The following is a 22,066-nucleotide window of genomic DNA, read 5'->3' as shown; positions in this document are numbered from 1 at the left end:
CAATTACATGAAGAACGCTCCCAAATCACTAATAATGAGAGAAAAGCACATCAAAACAATCCTAAGATTTCAAAACACCTCACACCCTGAAAAAATTAATAAAGGTGACAAAAAAAGGCAAAAGTTAATGATGGAAGGGTTGTGAAATAAGAGGTGCACTAATATATTGTTGGTATGACCATCATATGGTATAACCATTTTGGAATGATTCCAAATTTCAAAGCAATTTGGAATTATTTAAATTATTAAAATGTCTATTTATTCTTTGATCTAGAGATTCTATTGTTAGGCTCATATTCCAGAGAAATTATCATTAAGATGAAGGCCTCCATATATGCCAAAATATTTAAAGCAGCACTTTTTGCAATAGCAAAGAATGATAAAGTATGCCCATCAACTGAGAAATGGCTAATGAATTGTGGTACATAAATGTAATGGAGTATTGCTGTGCTTTAAAAAATGATGTGCTTAATAAATAGAGACACATGGAACTACATAAATTGATGTAGTTAAATAAGCAGAGCCAAAAAAAAGTATACACAACAAATGATATATACAACAATTATGGAAATGGAAAGAACTAAACACTAAAAAATTTTTCAAGTGAATCACACAAAATTATAAAAATCACACTGGACTCAAATGAAAGAATATGAGAGCATATGCCCAACCCACTTCTTTGTGGAAGTGGGAGGTCCATGAGTGTTAAAATACAATACATATTTTCAGACCTTTTCAATGTTATCTGACAATTGTGATGGGATGTTTTTGTCCTCTAAAAATTACTATGTCATATGGGATGGCTCTTTAGGAAGGAGAAGGATACTTGGATGATGATAAAAGAAACAGAAGACTAATAAAAATTATTAAAAAAACAAATACTATAATTGGGGAAAAGTTTAACAAATAAATAAAATACAATATGAAATTGGGTTAATTTGTCACTTTCTAAGCCAACATGCAGCCTTCATTCAACAAGGAGTTTCTATTTGGGTTTGACACTACTGCTCTCAAAGACCCAGATTCTACTTTGCCAAAAAGTTTACAGTAAAACAATAAAATAAAATAAAATAAGTTTACAGTAAAATAGAAATAAGATTTCTACAAGTAACTATCAAACAAGGCAAAGTGTAACAATTGCCAAGAAGAAGTCCAGACAAAGTGCTAGGTAAAGACAAAGATGTGAACTAGAATGGTTCAGTGAAAGTAGAAAGAAGAAAAAAATGACACATTGCAGAGACAGACTCAATATCATTTGGACAAGGTCACATAACGAATTAATACAGAACAAGATCTTATTTTAAATTTACCTTTTAAACTAGTACTAAAATATTATATAAGAAACAAAAAGTTAAATTCTTCAACAAGCAGCAGGCCAATCTACAAATATATACCAAATACCCATCACATACAAATCTGTTCGGTATTGTCAAAAATATATAGACACAAGTCATCCTTGCTCTGAAGAAGCTTACAATCTAGTTGGGGGAAAGCTATTAACATGTTCACAAATGATTTTCAGTCTTTTTACAATTTAAACACATATCTTGAAAACATTTAATAAATAGACATAAGAAGCAAATAATTCCTCTCTCAATATTATTTTTCAACTTAGAGGGGGAAAAAGTAAATGACTATCTTTTCAAAGACTTACCAATGATCTGAAGTTGTGATTTCATGGTCAATCCCCCCACAGACCCTGACCGTGAACTACTGCCAGACATGCCACCAACTGGGCTATGGACCTGGATGTGGCAAAGGAGACATTTTAAACATCATCATACACAATCTCATTTTAATAAACACAGCACCATAATAATCACAGCACCAACAAGGCTATTCTCCATGTCCTAGTAGATGATCCAGAGTAACTATTCTTTTTTTTTTTAACCGTTACTTTCTATCTTAGAATCAATACTGTGTATTGGTTCTAAGGCAGAAGAGTGGTAAGGGCTAGGCAATGGGGGTCAAGTGACTTGCCCAGGGTCACACAGCTAGGAAGTGTCTGAGGCCACATTTGAATGCAGGACCTCCCATCTCTGGGCCTGGCTCTCAATCCACTGAGCTACCCAGCTGCCCCCCAGAGTAACTATTCTTTACTGACCTAGTTATAATTACTCATGTTAAATTAAAAACCTGCCTTTACCAGTCCCTATCCATGTAGCACTCAATCTTTCCATCAAAGAAATTTTGGCTTGGTATAACTGTATAGACCTACCCCACCTAATTTCTCAAAAGGTTCCTCCAAAAAATGATATTAAATGAAACAATGGTTATAGTTTAGAGTAAATTCAAGGAAGTTGGTACCAAACAGTTCTGTACTACTAGGTTGGATCATAGTTAACCATTCAATTTGCATCTTTGATAGTGATCCAAACAACATTCATTAAATTTATTGATAATAATCTTATTGTAAAATTACATTGATTGAAGCAACACTATATAGGACACATCTGTACCTAAACACAATATAAGATGTTCTCCAACTTGATGTTTTACAAAAGGTCGACTGGAGAAAAGTATAAATACTTTCTTTGGGTGTTGTAGAGATGATATATGTAGGACTGAAAGCAGATGACTAAAAAATGGAAGAGGAAGGTGGTTAAGCTAGGATTTGGTAACAATAACAGAAAACCAAGTAACTGAACTTATAAACAATAGCCCTGGCTGCATATTTTTTAGCATTGCATTTATTTGGAAATCGACTTCATGAAATGAAACAATTTTTATTTCACCAAGTCTGTTAAAATGAGATCCTACTACTTGTATGATCCATGTTGTCTTAAGTAAGTGAAAGATTTATTCATTCATTAAACACTCATTAAGCACGGATACTGTGTAGCATATGATACTGGACATGGTATACCTTGTCCTTACACAGTTTACCTTTTAGAGGGAAAAGAAGACATCCAGAGATACTTTATAACACATGTTATGTAATAAGCATATTAGAGAGATCTAAAACAAAAGTTATTTAAGAGCTATCTAAGACAGAATGTTATTTCTGACAGAAAGAATAAAATGCTTCAAGGAAGAGGTGAAATGTTAAAGAGTTAGAATGTTAAAGAATGGGTTGGAATTCCATAGACAAGCAAGGAGGGCATTTTAAACACGAAGAATAATTACAAAACCATCAGTGTGACAAAGTGCAAGGAATATTTGTAGATCAGAGAATAATTAATCCAATTAAATGGAAGAATATATTAATTCAGACTACTTATTGAAAAAGACAAATACTAAAGATGAAGCTTAAACACCACATAAGAAAAAACTTAATTGGTCACATAATAAGAAGACAGGACTCACTGGAAAAGACAAACTCTGATTGAAAACAAAAGGAGAAGGGGAAAGTAAGATGAGATAGATATTGCCACAGAAGCAACAAACATGAGAGATTTCAGAAAATGGTGGAGAATAGAAGGGATAATGAAGAGTCAGACACAAAGAATTGAATACTAAACAAATGAATAAGAGTATGTGGAGCAAAATTATATAGAGGCTAGAAAAGTAGACTGGTGTCATTGAATACCAAAAAAAGGAATTCCAATTTAGGTAATTTAAAGCCCCTGAAGAGTTTCTTGAAGAATGACACAACCAAGCCTATGCACAAGGAAGATTGAAAGCATATGAAGGAATAGATTAGAGGAGGCTGAGAATAGAGGCAGGAAGACTGTTATGAGGCTTTGATAATAGTGCAGGCAAATGTTAATAAGCATCTATTCTAGAGTAGTTTTAGTAGGGAGAGAAAGAAAAATATTTTTGATAGATGGTATGAACACAGAACTAACTAGCAGGTCTTGGTAAATGAAAAAACTACACTTGCTGCCTCTACTTTCTCACTTCATGCTCATTCCTCTACCTAGCTCAACTTTCTGGACTTCAAAATCATATCTCTATTTCTATCTCATCCTATAAATTCCTTTAGCACTTGGGGCCTGCTTGCCCTGAAACATGCTATTTTTCCTGTGGCCTGCTCCCTATAGAATATCCCTCCACTCCCTTTCTCTCACTGGTTAAAGCCTCCATTTTTGTGAAAGGATATAAGGGGGGCCTATCTCCCTTTTCTATCTTGTTCCTGACTTTCTAGGCTTCAAAATAATGTGCTAGTTACCTTCATTAGTTATGCCCCCAATTCTTCTCCCTTTTCTGTTGACTACTGAAGAAAAGCAATTCTCATTTTATTTTATAAAGATTCAGATATTTCCAAATATGAAAATATAAGGAACCCATTTTGCTGTAACCAAATTTGATATATTTACTCTTAGTTCATGTGAAAAAGTACAGTTAAGGGATTTATTTTATGATAATACAATGAAATAAGCCTTTGCACACCTAAAAATCTTATGTTTTAACTAACTGGTGAATGATGAGTTCTCTGGATTAACCACAAATACACAAATTTGGCTTCAGTTGATGCTATATCTGTATAACATGGAGTGGCAAAGAATTAGAAAGAGGAGATGGCCATCAACTGGGGAATGACTGAACAACTTGTGGTATTTGATTATGATGGAATACTATTGTGTTATAAGAAATGACAAGCAGGATGGTTTCAGAAAAACATGAGAAGACTTCTATAAACTCGTGAAAAAAAAACCAGGAGAACATTGTAAAAACCAGAACAGTGACAGCACCAAGGTAAGAATGATCAACTATAAAAGACTTAGTTACTCTGATCAATACAATGATCCAAGACAATTCCAAAGAGTCAATAATGGAAAATTCTATTTACCTCCAGAGAGAGAACTGATGAATTCTGAATGTAGAGTGAAGTATACTTTTTAAGTCATATTTTTATTGCTTTATTTTGTTTGTGTTTTATTTTGCAACACAGCTAATATGGAAATTTGTTTTGCATTCTCACATGTAAAATCCAAATAAAATTGCTTGCCTTTTGAAGGAAAGGAAGATAGATAGAATAAAGAGAATTTAGAATACAAAAATTTTTAAAATAAGCACTAAAATGTTTTTATATGCAGATGGAAAATAATGAAATAAAAATAAATTTTTTTAAAAAGATGTAATAATTAAATCACATTTTGAGAAACCCTGCACCAAAAAACAAGCCCACCTGTATGTTAATAAATTATAGTTACTTCTTAAATTATAATTATTAAAACTGTAAATCATCACATCAAATAAATACTGGACTATATAGTTTTTTTCAAAATACAATGTATAGTCATAGAACTCACAAATTCTATAAACCTAGTCATAAACAAAATCTTCAACATTCCATGATAGGTACATAAATTATTTGTCCAATTTCCCAATCTTTGGAAGATCACAGTTGTTTCCAATTGTTTATTGTTGCTGATTCAAATAATGTTACTATTAAGACTTTTGTAGAGTTAGGTCTTTTTTCTTTTTAATAGCATCCTTTGGGTATAATTCTAATATTTAGAGCATAATACCAACAGCTTTCCATCTCTTTCAGATACTGCCATATTATATTACAAAAATACTATACAATGCCAAATGAGAAATATAAGGAGTACACAAAGAAATTCAGCAAAATTCCACTTTGTAGTAAAGAAAGCTAAAACAGAACATACTAGCACTCTCTAAAATGATAACAACAACATTAAAATAGTGCACTGTTTAGAATTTAAAAGGGTCAAAGATACTACTAACAGGAAGGCTGGAAAGTACTTGTCACAAGGCTAGTTTTTCTAGTAATTAAGGCTTGAACTCTAGACACTGCTTTCTGGTCACCTAAGCCAGAGAAGTACACAGGCTTAACAGGATTCCCCACTGCCATGTTAAATCTTCAATGCCCAACTCACCACCATTCAAATACCAAGGAAAGTAACTCCATCCAAATGAAACACTATTTCATTTTTTCTAAATATCTTACCCATGCCATTGAGTAACTTCAAACATCTTTGTCACCATGATTAATTCCTGGAGCTGTCCATGTTGAGATCAGCCTATTAGGCCTACCTCCTAATTAAGCCATTTGAGTGAGGAATCCACCATCCTGCCAATATATTAAGGCATCTCTAGGTGAGTGGCTTCTTGGATCCAGCTTCCTAGAGAACTTAGCTAATAATGATGGGCTGCTTTTATACACTTATAGTTGACCCTCTTCAGTGTCTTCTTTTCCCTTGTGTAGAGCTGACATGATTTTGTGGACTCTGACCATTCAGAGGAACCAGGAAAAGACTTAAGTAATTTCCTTTTATTGAGTTATATAGTCTGTTTCATTCCATTCGACTCCAAAAAAGTATCAGCATTGGCAACAATAGAATTGGTAAATCTTCCTAAAGACTGTTTAAATAAATTCTTCTGAGGAAGGATTTGGACCAGTACAATTCAGTGGAATTATCTGAAGAAGGCTTGCTTTCTAAGCAAGGGGAAGGGAGGGGTGCCTGATACATAATTAGAGTTGATAACCAAAATCATCATCATCATCTGTATTGTGGTCCCAATGTTGCTGGTCCTGCTCTTATAACTTGGTCACAGATTTACACTGAGAGATCTCCTGTGATTTGATCTCTGCCCCCCATTCCCAACAAGAATCATTAATATCTGGGCAATCCTTCTGAAGGAGAAAGGTAAAGTTTGGAATTTATAATATTGGTTCATTGATTCCTTCAGAGACTAGTTTTGTTTTGTTTCCCTCCTCCAAAACCCCAATTTTTAAAGAAATATGGCTGGGGGTAGCTAGGAGGCTCAGTGGTTTGACAGTCATGCCCAGAAACAGGAGATCCTGTGTTCAAAAATGGCCTCAGTGGGGGCAGCTGGGTAGATCAGTGGATTGAGAGTCAGGCCTAGAGATGGGAGGTCCTAGGTTCAAATCTGGCCTCGGACACTGCCTAGCAGCTGTGTGACCCTGGGCAAGTCACTTAATTCTCATTGCCTAGCCCTTCCTGCTACTCTGTCTTGGAACCAATATACAGTATTGACTCCAAGATGGAAGGTAAGGGTTTAAAAAAAAAAAAGACACATGATTTACAAATGTCTGACTTCTAATACTGAACCTAACCCAAGAGACCAGCCTGAGCTAGTCTTGGTTCAGAATATTATAAAAAGAACTGTTATCTTATTAAAGTTAATATATATTTTTATACCATAATAGTTTTGTGTTGATTGCTTGCCTTTAGGGATATCTACTAAATTTAGAAAAATTAGGTCCCCATGGACAAAGAGTATCCTCTACTAATTAAAAAATCATTTCTAATAAAATACTTATTTCAAATGAAAGTTCAACAAGTTAGCCCTTTAAGAGAAGTGGAACTACCGGGCAGTTTTTTCTTCTGTAATGCTATCACTGAATAAAAGGAAAAACTATATAAAAATCATATCCATCAAATGAGTCCAGTGATAGAAGATATAAAGATAGGGCTTAGATATGATTTTTCTATATGGGAAACCCCCTCTACCAATATAGATTTATGTATACCCTCTCTGCAATCTGAGTCTTACAATGTCACCTAGAGGACTGATTATTTGTGTGACTGGGCTAGGATCATGGAACTTTACCTATGTACATTCAGTAGAATTTGAAAGTGAGTCTTTCTAGTTCCAAAGTTATCTCTCTGGGCTTTTATGTGTCTGTTACATAAGGACCAGCTCAACTAAACTCAAAAGACATTCATAAGGATCTGATAGCATGATAAAAAGTTGTGACCACAAATCTCAAAGATAAGTTCTGGAAGGGCTTACAATCTTCACCAATGAAAGAAGCATCTACACAGACTAAATTACAGATACAAGAAGTAATGAGGAAGACACATATCTGACTATGTTACTATCCAAATTAACAATTTTCAATGGCTTCTAGGATAAGAGTCTATCAGTCAGTCAATAAACATTTTTAGTAAGTGCCAACTAGGTGCTAGGCACTATAGGAGAGCTAGGAATAAAGATAAAAACAGTCACTGTCGTCAAGGAGCTTGCAATCTAACGAGGGAGACAACATATAAATAACTATGTATAAACAAGTTATAGACATCATAAATCAACAGCAGGATCAAAAAAGGGAAGGTATTGGAATTAAGGGGGGCCTGGCAAAGACTTTCTAGACTTTTAGCTGTGTCTTGAAGAAAGTCAGGAAATGGATATGAAGAAGCAAAGCAGGACGCCTTGGGGACAACCAATGAAAATGCCTTCAATGCAGGAGATGCATTGTCTTGTTTAAAGAAAATCAAGAAGGCTAGTATCACTAGAATGAAGGGGAAAGGTCCAAGAGAACTTGAAAGGGACATGTATGTATGTATGAAGGGCTTTGAATGTCAAACAGAGGATTTTGTACTTGATCCTAGAGGAGAGAGGGATTCACTGGAGTTTATTGAGTTGGTTGGGGAGAGGGAAGACTGTAATTTGGCCAGACATTCTTTGAATATCATCACTTTGACAGTTGAGTGAAGATGGATTGGAATGAGGATAGATTTAAAAAAAATAAACCTGACTTTCTGTCTTAGAATTGATATCTGCTCCAAGGTAGAAGAGTGATAAGGGCTAGGCAATTGAGGTTAAGTGACAAGTGTCTGAGGCCACATTTGAACCCAGGACCTTCTATCTCTGGGCCTGACTCTCTATCTACTGAGTCACCTAGATGCCCCAAGGATAGATTTGTTAAAGGCAGACCTACAAGCAGATTTGCAATAGTCAAAGCATAAGGTTTGATAAGGGCCTATACCAGACTAGTGGCAGTATCAAAGGAAAGAAGGGAACATAAGTAAGAGATATCACAAGGGTTAAAACTGACAGAGCTTGACCCCGAAGGACAACTGCTTGAATACATCAATCAAAGGGATATGGCTGAGGATGTAGACTCTAAATGAACATCCTAGTGCAAACATCAACAACATGGAAATAGGTTCTGATCAAGGACACAAGTAATACCCAATGAAATTGTGCATGGGCTGTGGGAAGGGTGGGTGGAAGGGAGGGAGGGAAATAATGTGATTATTGTAACCAAGGAATAAAGTTCTAAATTGACTAAATAAACTAATTCAAATGGGGGGGGAGGGGACTGACAGAGCTTGGCAACAGATTGGATATAGGAGGGAAAGGCAAATGAAGAATGACTTGAAAAATGGTGGAACTCTCAAAAGTATAGAGAAAAGGGTCTGGGGAAGGAGAGATGTAGTTCAGTTTTGGACATATTGAGTTTAAGATGTCTACAGGATACCCAGTCCTAGATGTCCAATGGGCAATTGTAGATGGGAGATTGATAGTCAACAGAGAGTTAGGACTGGATTGGTAGGTTTTAGAATATAATCAGATAAAGATGATAATTAAATTTACAGGAGCTGATGAGTTCATCAAGTGAAAGAGGCTGGACAGAAAAGAATGCAGGACCCCAAACAGACTCCTGTGAAACAAGGTTGGTTAAGAGATGTGACTTAGATGAAGTTGCAGTGAAGACTGAGAAGGGCAAGTCAGATAAGTAGAAGAATCAGGAAAGTGGTATCATGAAAACCTAGAAAGAGGATATCAAGGAGAAAAAAGTGATTGACAGTGTCAAGACTATAAAAAAGGTAAAGAAGGATGAAGACTGAAGAATACAATAGACTGGCAATTAAGACACCATTAGTAACTTTGGGCAAAGTGATACAGTGGATAGAGTACTGGAATGAGTCAAGAAGATTCATTTTCCTACCCTGAAATCTGGTCTCAGATACTGACTAGCTGTGTGACCCTGGACAAGTCACTTAACTCTGACTCAGTTTCCTCATCTGTAAAATGAGCTGGAGAAGGAAATGGCAAACCATTCCAGTCTCTTTGACAAGAAAACTCCCAATGGGGTCCTGAAGAACTGGGCACAGCTCAACATCAAAGTAACTTTGGAGGGAGCAGTTTTTGGTTGACTGATGAGGTTGGAAATCACATTATAGAGAGTGAAGTGTAAAAAGATATAGAATTGTTATCATATATTATTTGCCTTCTCAGTGGTTGAAGGACAAACTGGAAGGGGAAAATTCTGCAACAAAAAAAATTAATATTAAAAAAAAATTTTTAAGAGTGAAAGAAAACAAATGCATTTTAAGGAATTTAAACTGCAAAAGGCAGGGAAAATATCAGATGATAGGGAAATATAGAGAAAGTGAGTTTTTTTGAAGATGAGAGGAAAGATATTTTGAGGATAGATATGTTTACAGGAAGTAAAGAAGTAGCCAGTAGGAAGAGAGGCTGAGGTAAAGAATAGGGATGATAAAGGTGTAATCCACTGAAAGAGATAGAATGAAACGTTTTCACTTACATGGATTGCCTTAGCAAGGAGGGTCACCACCCTCAAATAAGAGAGGTAAAAGAGGAGAAAGTAGTATCTGAATGGTATGAGATGAGAAAGAGAGAAGAAAGGGGAACTCACAATGAAAGGTTTCAATATTTTCAGTAAATATGAATAATTAATTTTAATTATTTTAACCAATTAATTAATAATAAATAAAAATAAATATGGGGGCTTAAGGAGGAATAAAAAGTTTTGAAAGAGGCACTATGGTAAATACGATATGTGTCAATTAGGGAGGTGTTCAATGATTTTTGCATCAGAAATGGTTATAAAATATAAATCTCTAAGGGATACAGTCAATATGATTTACTTATTGTCTCCACATTCATTCAATAGCAAGTGTGTGTAGGAGCAAGGGCAATGAATGTTGGGATTAATCCTGGGTTAAGCCTTGGCAGAGCAAGATCAAAGAAATGATTAGATTTATAAGAAATGCAAAGCTGATTCAAAATGAGGAAAATTATAAGCCTAACTAGAAATATATCAACAACAGGAAAATTATATCAAGACCCCAAAAAGGTATTAACAAAATACAACACTCATTCCTACTAAAAATACTAGAGGGGACAGCTGAGTAGCTCAGTGGATTGAGAGTCAGGCCTAGAGATGGGAGGTCCTAGGTTCAAATCTGGCCTCGGACACTGCCTAGCAGTTGTGTGACCCTGGGTAAGTCACTTGACCCCCATTGCCTAACCCTTACCACTCTTCTGCCTTGGAACCAATACACAGTATTGACTCCAAGATGGAAGGTAAGGGTTTAAAAAAAAATACTAGAATGCACAAGAAAAAAGAGGTTTTCTTAAAATAATAAGTACTATTTATCTAAAATCAAGAGCAAGCATTATCTGTAATGGAGATAAACTAGAAACCTTTACAATAAGAGTGGGGGTACAGGAAAGTATGTCCATTATCATAGTTAATCAATATTTCACTCAAAATGTTAACTATGGCAATAAGACAATAAAAAGAAATTGATGGAGTAAGTATATGCTATGAGGAAACAAGATCACTTTTTGTAGATGACAGGATGGTCTACTTAGAGTCAACTAAAAAACTACTCAAAACAATTAACTTTAGCAAAAATGCATAATATGAAATAAACACAAATCATCTCTATTTTTGTATGTGTATACATACATAATAATAAATTAATAAATAATAGTAAAATAATAAAAATTCATTTGGAGAAACAAAAGGTCAAAAACCCTAAAGGAATTAATGAAAAAAATTGTGAAGGAAGAAGGGACTCTACAACTAACAAATCTCAAACCAAACTTCAAAGCAGTAATCATCAAAACAATTTGGAACCGGCTAAGAAATAGAGTGGTTGATCAATGAAAACTGATTAGGCATCCAATATATAGAAGAAAATGAGCACAGTAATTTTAAGTCTTTGCTAAACCCAGCTATTGAGACAAGAACTCACCTTATGACAAAGAACTGCTAGGAAAACTGTGGTTCAGCAGAAAAAAGGCAGACGAACATCTCACACCATATACCAAGGTAAGCTCAAAATGGGTACAGGATTTAGATATTAAGATTGATGTCATAAGCAAATTAAGGAACCATAAAAGAAACTACTTGTCAGATCTATGGACAGGGGAAAAGATCACGACCAAATCAGAGATAGAGAGGTTCATGAGAAGAAAAAATGTATAATTTTGATGACATTAAATTAAAAGGAGTTTTGCACAAAAATACAAACCAATGCAGCTAGAATTAGAAGGAAAGTAAAAAACTAAGGGAGAAATTTTATATCAAGTTCCTCAAATATTTAGAGAATTGAGCCAAATTTATAAAAATAAGACCCATTCCCTAATTAACAAATGGTCAGAGGATATGAACAGGCATATGAAAAAATCAAATATATCAAGTCATATTTTTAAAATGCTCTAAGTCACTAATAATTAGAGAACTGCCTATTAAAACAACTGAGAGATACCTCACACTCATCAGATTGGCTAAGATGACAGAGGAGGAAAATGACATGCTGAGGATATAAGAAAATGGGTACACTAATAAATGCACTGTTGGTGGTGTTCTGAACTGGTTTAACCCTTTTAGAGAACCATATGCAACTATGTCCAAAGGGATATAAAACTGTCATCTCCTTTGATAATGCAATAACACCACTAGATCTATATCCAAAATAGATTAAAGGAAAAGGACAAAATTTGAATTCAGAAAAATGAATCTTTCTGATTCTAGGCTCAACACTCTACCCACTGGTGCCATCAAGCTACCCATAATATGTATAGCAGCTCTTTTTTTGAGGTAGCAAAGAACAGGAAACTGAAGATGTTCATCAATTGGGGAATGGCTAAACAGGTTATGATATGAATGTGATGAAATACTATTTTGCTGTATGAAATGAAGGTGATAGTTTCAGAAAATCTAGGAAGATTTATGTGAATTGAGGCAAAGTGAAATGAACAGAACCAGGAGAATAATTTACACAATAATAGCAACACTAAAAATAATCAACAATTAAAGATTTAGTAACTCTTACCAATTCATAAGTTCTTCACAACTTGGCCAATTCTTTCTTATGCTCTACTCCTTTCCATTCTCTACAATCTAATGCCTATTTACTGTTATTTGCATTAGATACCTCCCATCTCCATGCCTGTTTATTTACTAATTGTTCCACATGCCTGGAATACTCTCCCCTTCCCAATCTCTTGACTCTGAGAATCCCAAGCTTCCTTTAAAATGCTGCATGAGAAAGCTCCCCCCAAATTCTACTTAATTACTTATTACAACTTGCTATATATCAAAACCATAATGACAAAAACGATGATGTGGAAGGAATAACTATATGTGTGTGCCTATATATCCATGTTTGTGTGTTTTTATAGATATAGATATTAAGTAATAAAATAAATGAATGAATGCACACACACATACCCAAAGATGAAAAAAATAATAATAATAAAATGCTGCATGAGTATTCACTTCCTCCAGGAGGCATTTCCTGGTCCTAGAGGTGGGAAAATCACTCTCACAGCTGATTGGAGATGGAATGTAGTGGAGAGAAACTTGAAGCAGGGAAATCAGTTAGAAGACTATTGCAACAATCTAAGCAAGAGACAATAGGGTACTGAACTAGGACAGTGGTAGTGTGAGTGCAGGCAAGTGGACATAGGTGAAAGATGTAAAGAAGGCAACTTCAAGAGTAAGGTAGTCAATTGGCTATGTGAGCCAAAAGAAATGAGACAAGGCATATTAGAGATATGTATTTAACAAAGGATTATGTTTTTTAAAAACATTTATAATCTACACCATTACTTTCAGTGATATTTATCCTCACACTAAGAAACTATGACAAATAGATCTTCAAATACAGAGAAATGGTACTAATATATAGCAAGGGATATGAAATTTGCACAATAATTTTAGCTCTTCCTGAGAAAAAATTATAAAGGAAGATAATACCCAAGATTCTCTAATTAAGTCATTTTCCCCAACCAAAACAAACTATATCTCTAAAATTACTTTTAAATAGAATCTCCAATTTATTTACAATTAAAATATTAAGCTAATGAGGTGATATTATAAAATTCAGTTGGGCTATTTTTGGAAATAACATCCAATAGAACCAGATATTTTTGGAATATCATAAGCACTTATTACATATCCAGTCTTTAAAATAAATGTCTTTTTGTCAGCTGTTACTAGAGACAAATACAGGCTTGATATATTTACGAAACCATTTGTTAGAAATCAAAACATGGTAAAAGGACTGAGAACAGCATGCTGAGAAAAAAAATAAATAGTTCAAAGAGTCAGAGTACACAGTGGTCAGAGAAATGGAACCTAAGTAGAGTCAACTTTCAATCAACCTCACCAAAGGAAGAAAACAGTCAAAGGCCATTCATTCCTGGTCCCAAATGAAATGGGGAATGAGAACCAAGGATTCTAGTGTGAAGAATATCTTCTGACATCGATACTTACCACAAACCTCTCACTAAAGAGAACAAGACTGCAGTATTAATCATTCTAGAAGATAGGAATGGGGATGGAAATGATCATATATTTTCATAAGTAGCAAAGCTAGCTATCAAAAAGCTCTACCACTCCATCTGTTATTTTTGGGATAATATTTCACAGAGTTTTAGGAAGTGAAGAGCTCTTGACTATGTTTCTGGGGAGTCAAGAACATTCTCATACCAACATGAATCAATCAACAAGCATTTATTAAGTCTTAAGGAATGGGGAATCCAAAAAAAGGGAGCTTACTTTCTAATGAGGGAACAAATATGTACATATACAGTTATATATACTAGACATATACAAAACAGATACAAGGTAAACAGAGGAGAAGACACCAGGAGCTGGAGTGAATGGGAAAATCCTCCTGTAGAAGGTGTTGCTTGAGAAAGGCCTTCTGAAAGGAGACAGGGATGTTAAGAGGCAAGAGGTTAAGGAGAAAGCATTGCAGATATAGAGGGAAAGTCAGTGTAAAGACAAAAAGAAATGTTCTGTGTGAAGAATGTGAAGAACAGTAAGTAGACCAATAGACCAAAAAGGTAGAGACTGGAAAGACAAGAAAGGACTAGGTTCTTAAGATCTTTAAATGCCAAAAAGGAGATTTTTCTACTTGATCATCAAAGTAAAAGGGAGCCACTAATTTCTTGAGTTTCTTGAAACAAAAGACAGTCCTTGTCCTCAAGAGGCTCACAATCGAATAAGGGAGACAATATGCAAACAACTATTCACAATAAGCTATATGAAGCATAAAATGAAAATATTTAAGAGGGAAAGCACTAGAAGTAAGGAAGATCAAGAAGAGCTAACTGTGGAAGGTGGGGTTTTTAGGATATGAATGAAGGCCAGAGATGCCAGGAGGCAGAGATGAAGAAGGAGAACATTCCTGTAATGGGGGCTGGGGGGGTGGGGGTGGGGGTGTAGAAATGCCCAGAACTACTTAGATATGGAGTATCTTGTTCAGTGAACAGCAAGAAGATCTGTGTTATTGGTTTTGAGTATCTTCTGAGGAGTATGTGGTATAAGATGACTAGAAAAGTAGGAGGAGGCAAAGAGATAATAAGGAAAAAGGCTTGTACAAGAATATTCATAGCTGCACTCTTTGTGGTGGCAAAAAATTGGAAAATGAAGGGATGCCCTCAGATTGGGGAATGGCTGAACAAAATTGTAGCATATGTTGGTGATGAGATACTATTGCACCCAAAGGAATAATGAACTGGAGGAATTCCATGTGAACTGGAATGACCTCCAGGAATTACAGAGTAAAAGGAGCAACCAGGAGAGCATTATACACAGTGATGGATACACTGTGGAACAATCGAATGTAATGGATTTCTCTACTAGCAGCAATCCAATGATCCAGAACAATTCAGAGGGATCTATAAGAAAGAACACTATATACATTCAGAGGAAAACTGTGGGAGTAGAAACACAGAAGAAAAACAACTGCTTGATCACATGGGTCAATGGGGATATGATTGGGGGTGTAGACTCTAACTGATCACCCTAGTGCAATTATCAATAACATGGAAATGGGTCTTGATCAATGACACAATTAAATCCAGTGGAATTGCATGTCAGCTATGGGAGGGGGTGGGGGAAGGGGAAGGAAAGAACATGATTCTTGTAACCAAGGAAAAATATTCTAAATTGATTAATTAAATAAATTTTTCAAAAAATAAAATTTTAATAAAATAAAATTTTAAAAGAAAGAAAGAAAAGGAGGAGGAGGTAAGAAGATAAATTATGAAGAACTCTGAAAGAAAATATCTATATCATCCTAAAGGGGATCAGTAGGCATTGGTGTTCATTTGCAGGAAAGGGGGTGATATGGCCAGACTTGTACTTCAGAAAGATCAGATTCTGGAAAAATACTGATGGGACATTTCCTTCTTAATAGAAAGAAAGTGGATTTAAAATATAAAATGCTACAAATATTCACTGTCAGTCATAATGTTTTAAGTTGTTTTACTTAACTGTTTCTCTATTTCAAAAGCAAACTGTATGATAAAGTAGTAGTACCATAATGCCAAAACATTTTCATAAATAAAATTTCAAAAAAAATTAAATATAGATACATTATTTCTAAAAAGACAAAATCAGGGTCAGAACTAACAACTTAATTATCTTTCTGAGTTATTTTATATGTTGAATTCTGCAATTTATATGTTGAAATCGCCAGAAGGCGATTAGGTAGTTGTTTTTTTAAGCCTTAAAAACTGCTGACTACTTTTACAGATCTCTTCCTGTACAAGTCTGTTTTTTATTTATTTGAATTTACATAAAAAGATTAATATTCCATAATTAATATGATAGTTGTCTGGTAATAATCCAGCTTTCTAAAATATAATATCTGACTGTATCATGGTTATGCTGCCAAATCAAGTTAAGTTGGAGCTCTTAGTCCTCCAAGTATAAATCTCTGTTTATCTGTACTCTCTAACTCAAGACAGAAGGCCCTGGAATTCAACAAAATATCTTTTTTTCTTTTTTTTTTAAAGACCTTTCATTTCATTAGGATAAGGAGCTTCGGATATGGAAACCCTATATGTAAATACAGATCAGCACCTGTTCTGCAACATACAATATGGTATTAGGGAGTTGTCTTAGGACACTAAGAGATTAAGGGGGTTGCCTAGGATCAAACAGCCCATATTATCAGAGGCATAATTTGAATGCATGTGTTCCTAACTCTGAGATAGTTGCATCAATCAGTTAGCCACACTGGTTCTCTATGTCTACTCTCATTCTGTAAACATTTTCTATTCTGAAGTATTTCCTTCTACTGAATATTCCTCAATATTTCCATTCATATCATCAAATGTTGAAGATAGTTCTAAACTTTAACAATATAAAAGTCACTCAGCTTTCCACTCAGTGACATCCTTGACTCTAATTCTCACTCACTCTGCATAACCCATTATTTGACAAACCTTGACATTTGACCTCCACAGTATCTCAGAAATCTGTCTAATTCTCTCCACTCAAATAATCACCAGTGTAATTCAGACCCTAATCACCTTTCACTTCAACTGAAATAGCTTTGTTTTTAATAAGTTTTTTATTGCTCTTGTTTAACATCATTTTAATACCATATTTTAATAGTTTTCTCCAATATGCTTTCTGCTTTCCTTGAGATGTGTGTGATGAGAGAAATCACATATAACAGATCTTTTAAAAACCAAAAAAGAAAAAAGCACAACCAAATGATACATTTTTTTTTTAATTAAAAATCTACAAAGGCCTAGATTGGGATATATTCTTATATCTCTTTAAGTTAAAGATTGAATCTTTATAATTTTATTACATTCACTTTTGATTCTGGGGGTGTGTGGCTATCCTTCCATTTACACTGTAGTCATTATGTATATTGTTTTCTTGGTTTTGCCTACTTCATTCTGCATTGGTTCAGGTAGATCTTTCTATGCTTCTCTGTATCCATCATATTCATTGTTTCTTACAGCACAATAATATTTCATTACATTCATATACAAGTCAATGGGCATCTACTTTGTTCCCAAGTGATAGCTATCATAAAAAGAGCTGCTATAAATATTTGGGAATATTTGGGAACTTTCTTCTTATTGATGATTCCTAGGGTACTGATGAAGGTTAGCAGTGGGAAATGGTGCTTTACATAGTGCTTTGAAATATCTTCTTTAAATGGTGCTTTGAGATATTATGCTTTTGAGTAGTTAGCAGATATTGGTAAATAGAATGTAATTTCAACTCAGTGCCCTTAGTCCAGCTGATAAAGGTTTGCCTGAATTCCAAGCCTGAAGAAAGGGGGAAGAAGCACCTGAGCTAACCTGAAGGATGTTATGATTTTCTTCCCTTTCATGAGTTTGCAAATCTAAGAAAGAACACCCAAACAACCTTGAAAGTCTGACAAAGAGGACACAAGAGGACAACTCCTTCCTCACCCCTTCTCTACTTCTTTGGGCAAAAACCAGTATTCACTATCCCACAACAGTATGAAGTCAACAACAAAATCTCTGGGTGAAAAAGACATAAATCTCTTTATCTAAATAAGTCAAAACTGTTGCCAAAATGGTCCTAGTCCTACCAATTCACAGCTCTACCATCAATGCATTAGTATGCCTATCATGTTCAAGGACACATGGAGGCTGAAGACAGAGAGTGAGGATAAGCCAGGGCCCAGGGTCAGTTGTGTGGGGGCCTACCCTGAATACAGAGAAATAACATGGAGAAGGAGAGGGACAGATGTTGGGGCTGGACATGGACACAGACAGGAAAGAATGGGAGACACACAGTACCCAAGCAAGGACAGAAGAAACATGAGGGCTGGACACACAGGCAGGTGGGCAGAGTGGATGAAAGATCTCCTCTCTCAGCACTGGAGAATTTAAGCAAAACTTCTATCAGACTATTATGATTGCTTCTCCAAGCACCTGTGCTGCTTTCATTCAGAGGGTTGTTGGTTTGGTTTTTGTTTGTTTGTTTGATTGTTGGTGGAGCAAAGTGGGAGGCCAAGAAGCTCCAAGCAGAGGGACAATAGCAGAGAGATAGAGCACAGTAAAGTTTACACAAGGTTTTTTCTGGAATGCAGATTTCTTTATTAAAACAGAATTTGCATAATACAAATTTACATAAATGTCTGAATATTAACTGTTTATATATCTTTGATACTAAACTGTTACTAGGGAAATTCAATAAAAAGATTTCCCTTCCCCTCATTTGACTGCTTCCTTAGCACACTAATGCACTGATGGTAGAGCTGTGAATTGGTACAACTATTTTGGGAGAAAAGTGGTTTAGTGGATTGATAGCCAATCTTAGGGGTGGGAAGTCCCAGGGTCAAATCTAGACATTTCCTAGCAGTGTGACCCTGGACTTAACCCTAATTGCCTAGTCCTTAGTCCCATAGATAGGAAATGTCTGAGGCCACATTTGACAGGACTGCCCATCTCTAGGCCTGGCTCTTAATACACTGAGCCACCTACCTGCCTCCTTCCACCAGTTATTTAAGCTTTCTCCAGTTATTTAATTTCTTTAAAGTGCACTTTCTAATAGAATCTACTCAACTCTTTTGTGTGCTCTGGTGGCTCAATCTTTAATAACTCTATGCATTTTGTAGTTGTTTGGAATAGATAGTGATTTATATTATTGCTTCTTGAATTGCTATTATCATATGGAAATCTGGTTAATTTTTAAGGGTTTATTTTAGAACCTACAATTTGCTGAAATTATTGTCTCAATTAATGTATCTTTGCTGATCCGTTATTATCTTCCAAAGTATACCCTTAGCAGCAGTCAAAAGATTGTTGTATCTTCTCTTTATGCCTCTTCATTCATTTAATTTCTTACTCTTGTTTTACCACTGTTGTTAGCATTTCTAGAACCATATCAAATAATAGTGGGGAAAATGGATAACCTCACTTTACTTTCATTTTAATTGGAAAAGGTTTTTTTGTTGTTCTATCCTGTCCAACTCTTCATGACCCCATTCTGGAGTTTTCTTGGAAAAGATATTGGAGTGATTTGCCATTTCCTTCTCCAGCTCACTTTATGGAGGAAGAACTGAAGCCGATAGGGTTAAGTGACTTGCCCAAGGTCACAAAGCTAGTGTCAGAGGCTGGATATGAGCTTATGAAGATGAGTCTTCCTGGTTCCAAGCCCAATACTCTATCCACATTACCACCCAACTGCCTGGAAACAGTTCTAGTGTATCCTCATTGAATAGGATACCTTCTTTTGGTTTTATATATATATATATATATATATATATATATATATATATAAAATATTTATTAATGTTTGTTCATATTTGTTTATTGTATATATTTTAGATATAGATATTTAATACATACATATTAAATATATGTGCATATATTTAAAGGATTCTCAGTGCCTATACTTTGTAGGTTTTTTAGCATAAATGAGAATTACGCTTTGTGAAAGACTTTCTCTGCATCCATTGAAATAACTACATGGTTGCATGTTTTAGTTTTTAATGACTATTTTCATTGTTTTTACAAAGTGAAACGTCCTTGAACCCCTGGTATAAATCCAAACAGGCCATAATGAATGATTTCTTGGCTAAATCTCTTTAGCTTGACAAGAATTCATTTAAAATTTTTAAATTTATATTCATTAATAATATTGGTCTATTTTTTCCTTCTGTTTTATCCTTCCCTGATCTAAACATTAGGGCTATATTTTTGTCTCATGATTCTGGTAGGGTGCTTTCTAATTTTCTTTTAAAGATAAATAGAGGTGCAATGAAGTGGCTTAGTGGATAGAGCTAGGTCTGAATATGGTAGGTTCTGCATTGAAATCTGGTCTCAGATACTTCAAAGCTATATGACCCGAGGCAGATTATTTAACCATCATTACATAGCCTTTATCACTCTTCTGCCTTGGAACAAATACTTAGTATTGATTCTAAGATGGAAGGTAACAGTTTTTAAAACATTAAATAGAATTCTCCTATAGCCATCAGAACTGGCAGATTTTGTTATGAAAAAAAAATTTTATAACAAAAAACTCGGACAAAGGTCTAATTTCTCAAATGTATAAGAAATCAAGCCATTCTCTAATTGACAAATGGTCAAGGGACATGAATAGACAGTTGTCAAACAAAGAAATCAAACCCACCAGTAATCACATGAAAGTGTTCTAAATCCCTCCTGGTTTGAGAAATGAGAATCAAAACAACTCTGAGGTACCACCTCACATCTAGCAGACTGGCCAATATGACAATAAAAGAAAATAAATGTTGGAGGGGATGTGACAAAACTGGAACACTAATACATTGCTGGTGGAGTTGTGAATTGATGCAAGCTTTAAAAGAATGCATGGTCTTTGCAACCAGCTATACTACTACTAGTTTGTGCCCCAAGAGATAATAAAAAGGGACTGGTCAAAAATATTCTTTGTGCTCTTTGTGGTAGCAAAAAAAATTGGAAAATGAGGAGGTGTCCCTCTATTGGGAAATGGCTGAACAAATTATGGTATATGATGGTGATGGAACACTATTATACTGTAAGGGATGATGAAATGGAAGATTTCTATACAAACTGGAAAGACCTCCATAAACTGATGCTGAGGGAAATGAGCAGAACCAGAACATTGTACAGAGAGTGAATGATCAACTCTGGAATGATTAAATGTAATCAACTTTGCTATTAATAGCAATGCAATGATCCAGGATAACCCTGAGGGACTTATGAGAAAGAATGCTATCTACACTGAGGGAAAGAACTGTGGTTGTAGAAAAGCAGAAGAAAAGCATATGATTTATCACTTACGAGTATATGATTTGGGTTTTTGGTTTTAAAAGATTACTCTATTACAAAAATGAATAATATGGAAATAGGTATCAAGTGATAACACATGTATAACCCAGGCAACTGCTTGTCAGCTCCGGAGAGGGGAGGGAAGAGGGGTGGGAGACAACATTAATCATGTAACCATGAAAAAATATTTAAAAATTAAAAATTAAATAAAAAAAAAAGAACCAGCAATCTTTTCTTTTGGTAGTTCCTTTTATAACTATTTCTATTTCCTTTTTTGAGACTGGGCTATTTAAAAACTTTAGTATTAAAAAAATTTAGTCTTGTCAGTTTGGGTATTTCAGATTTCTGAAAGTATTCCTCTAATTTCTTAATTTTTGTTAGCACATAACTGCATAACAGGTTCTAAGTATTCTTTTACTTACTTTCAGTTTTGTTGTGATTTTACTTTGCTCATTTGTATTTTACTGATCTGATTTTCTGCCCTCCTCTTTTTTAAGCATGTAAGCTAAAAAAAAAAATCATATAACCTAAAGGCTTATCAATTGTATTAATCTTTTCAAAGAACCAGCATTTAGTC

The 22,066-nt window shown here is 34.8% G+C and overlaps 1 protein-coding gene across 8 annotated transcripts in view; it reads right to left on the bottom strand.

Moving 5' to 3' along the window:
- The window catches only part of ITCH (itchy E3 ubiquitin protein ligase), a 183,829-nt gene that overhangs the window by 102,519 nt on the left and 59,244 nt on the right, over positions 1-22,066 (bottom strand). For 5 of the 8 annotated variants that reach the window (XR_008915212.1, XM_007474219.3, XM_007474223.3 and 2 more), the window contains one exon: positions 1,655-1,745. The exons of the other annotated variants lie outside the window; for them this stretch is intronic. Coding sequence is in view for 4 of the 5 variants with exons in the window: in XM_007474219.3 (XP_007474281.1) it covers positions 1,655-1,745 (91 nt within the window). In the remaining variant the exon portion in view is untranslated. The remainder of the gene's footprint in view (positions 1-1,654; positions 1,746-22,066) is intronic. 8 annotated transcript variants of the gene reach the window in all.

The sequence above is a fragment of the Monodelphis domestica genome, chromosome 1, assembly GCF_027887165.1.
Source record: "Monodelphis domestica isolate mMonDom1 chromosome 1, mMonDom1.pri, whole genome shotgun sequence".
NCBI lineage: Eukaryota > Metazoa > Chordata > Mammalia > Didelphimorphia > Didelphidae > Monodelphis > Monodelphis domestica.
Note: the sequence above shows the minus strand (reverse complement) of the source record. Positions and strands in the feature narration are given on the sequence as shown.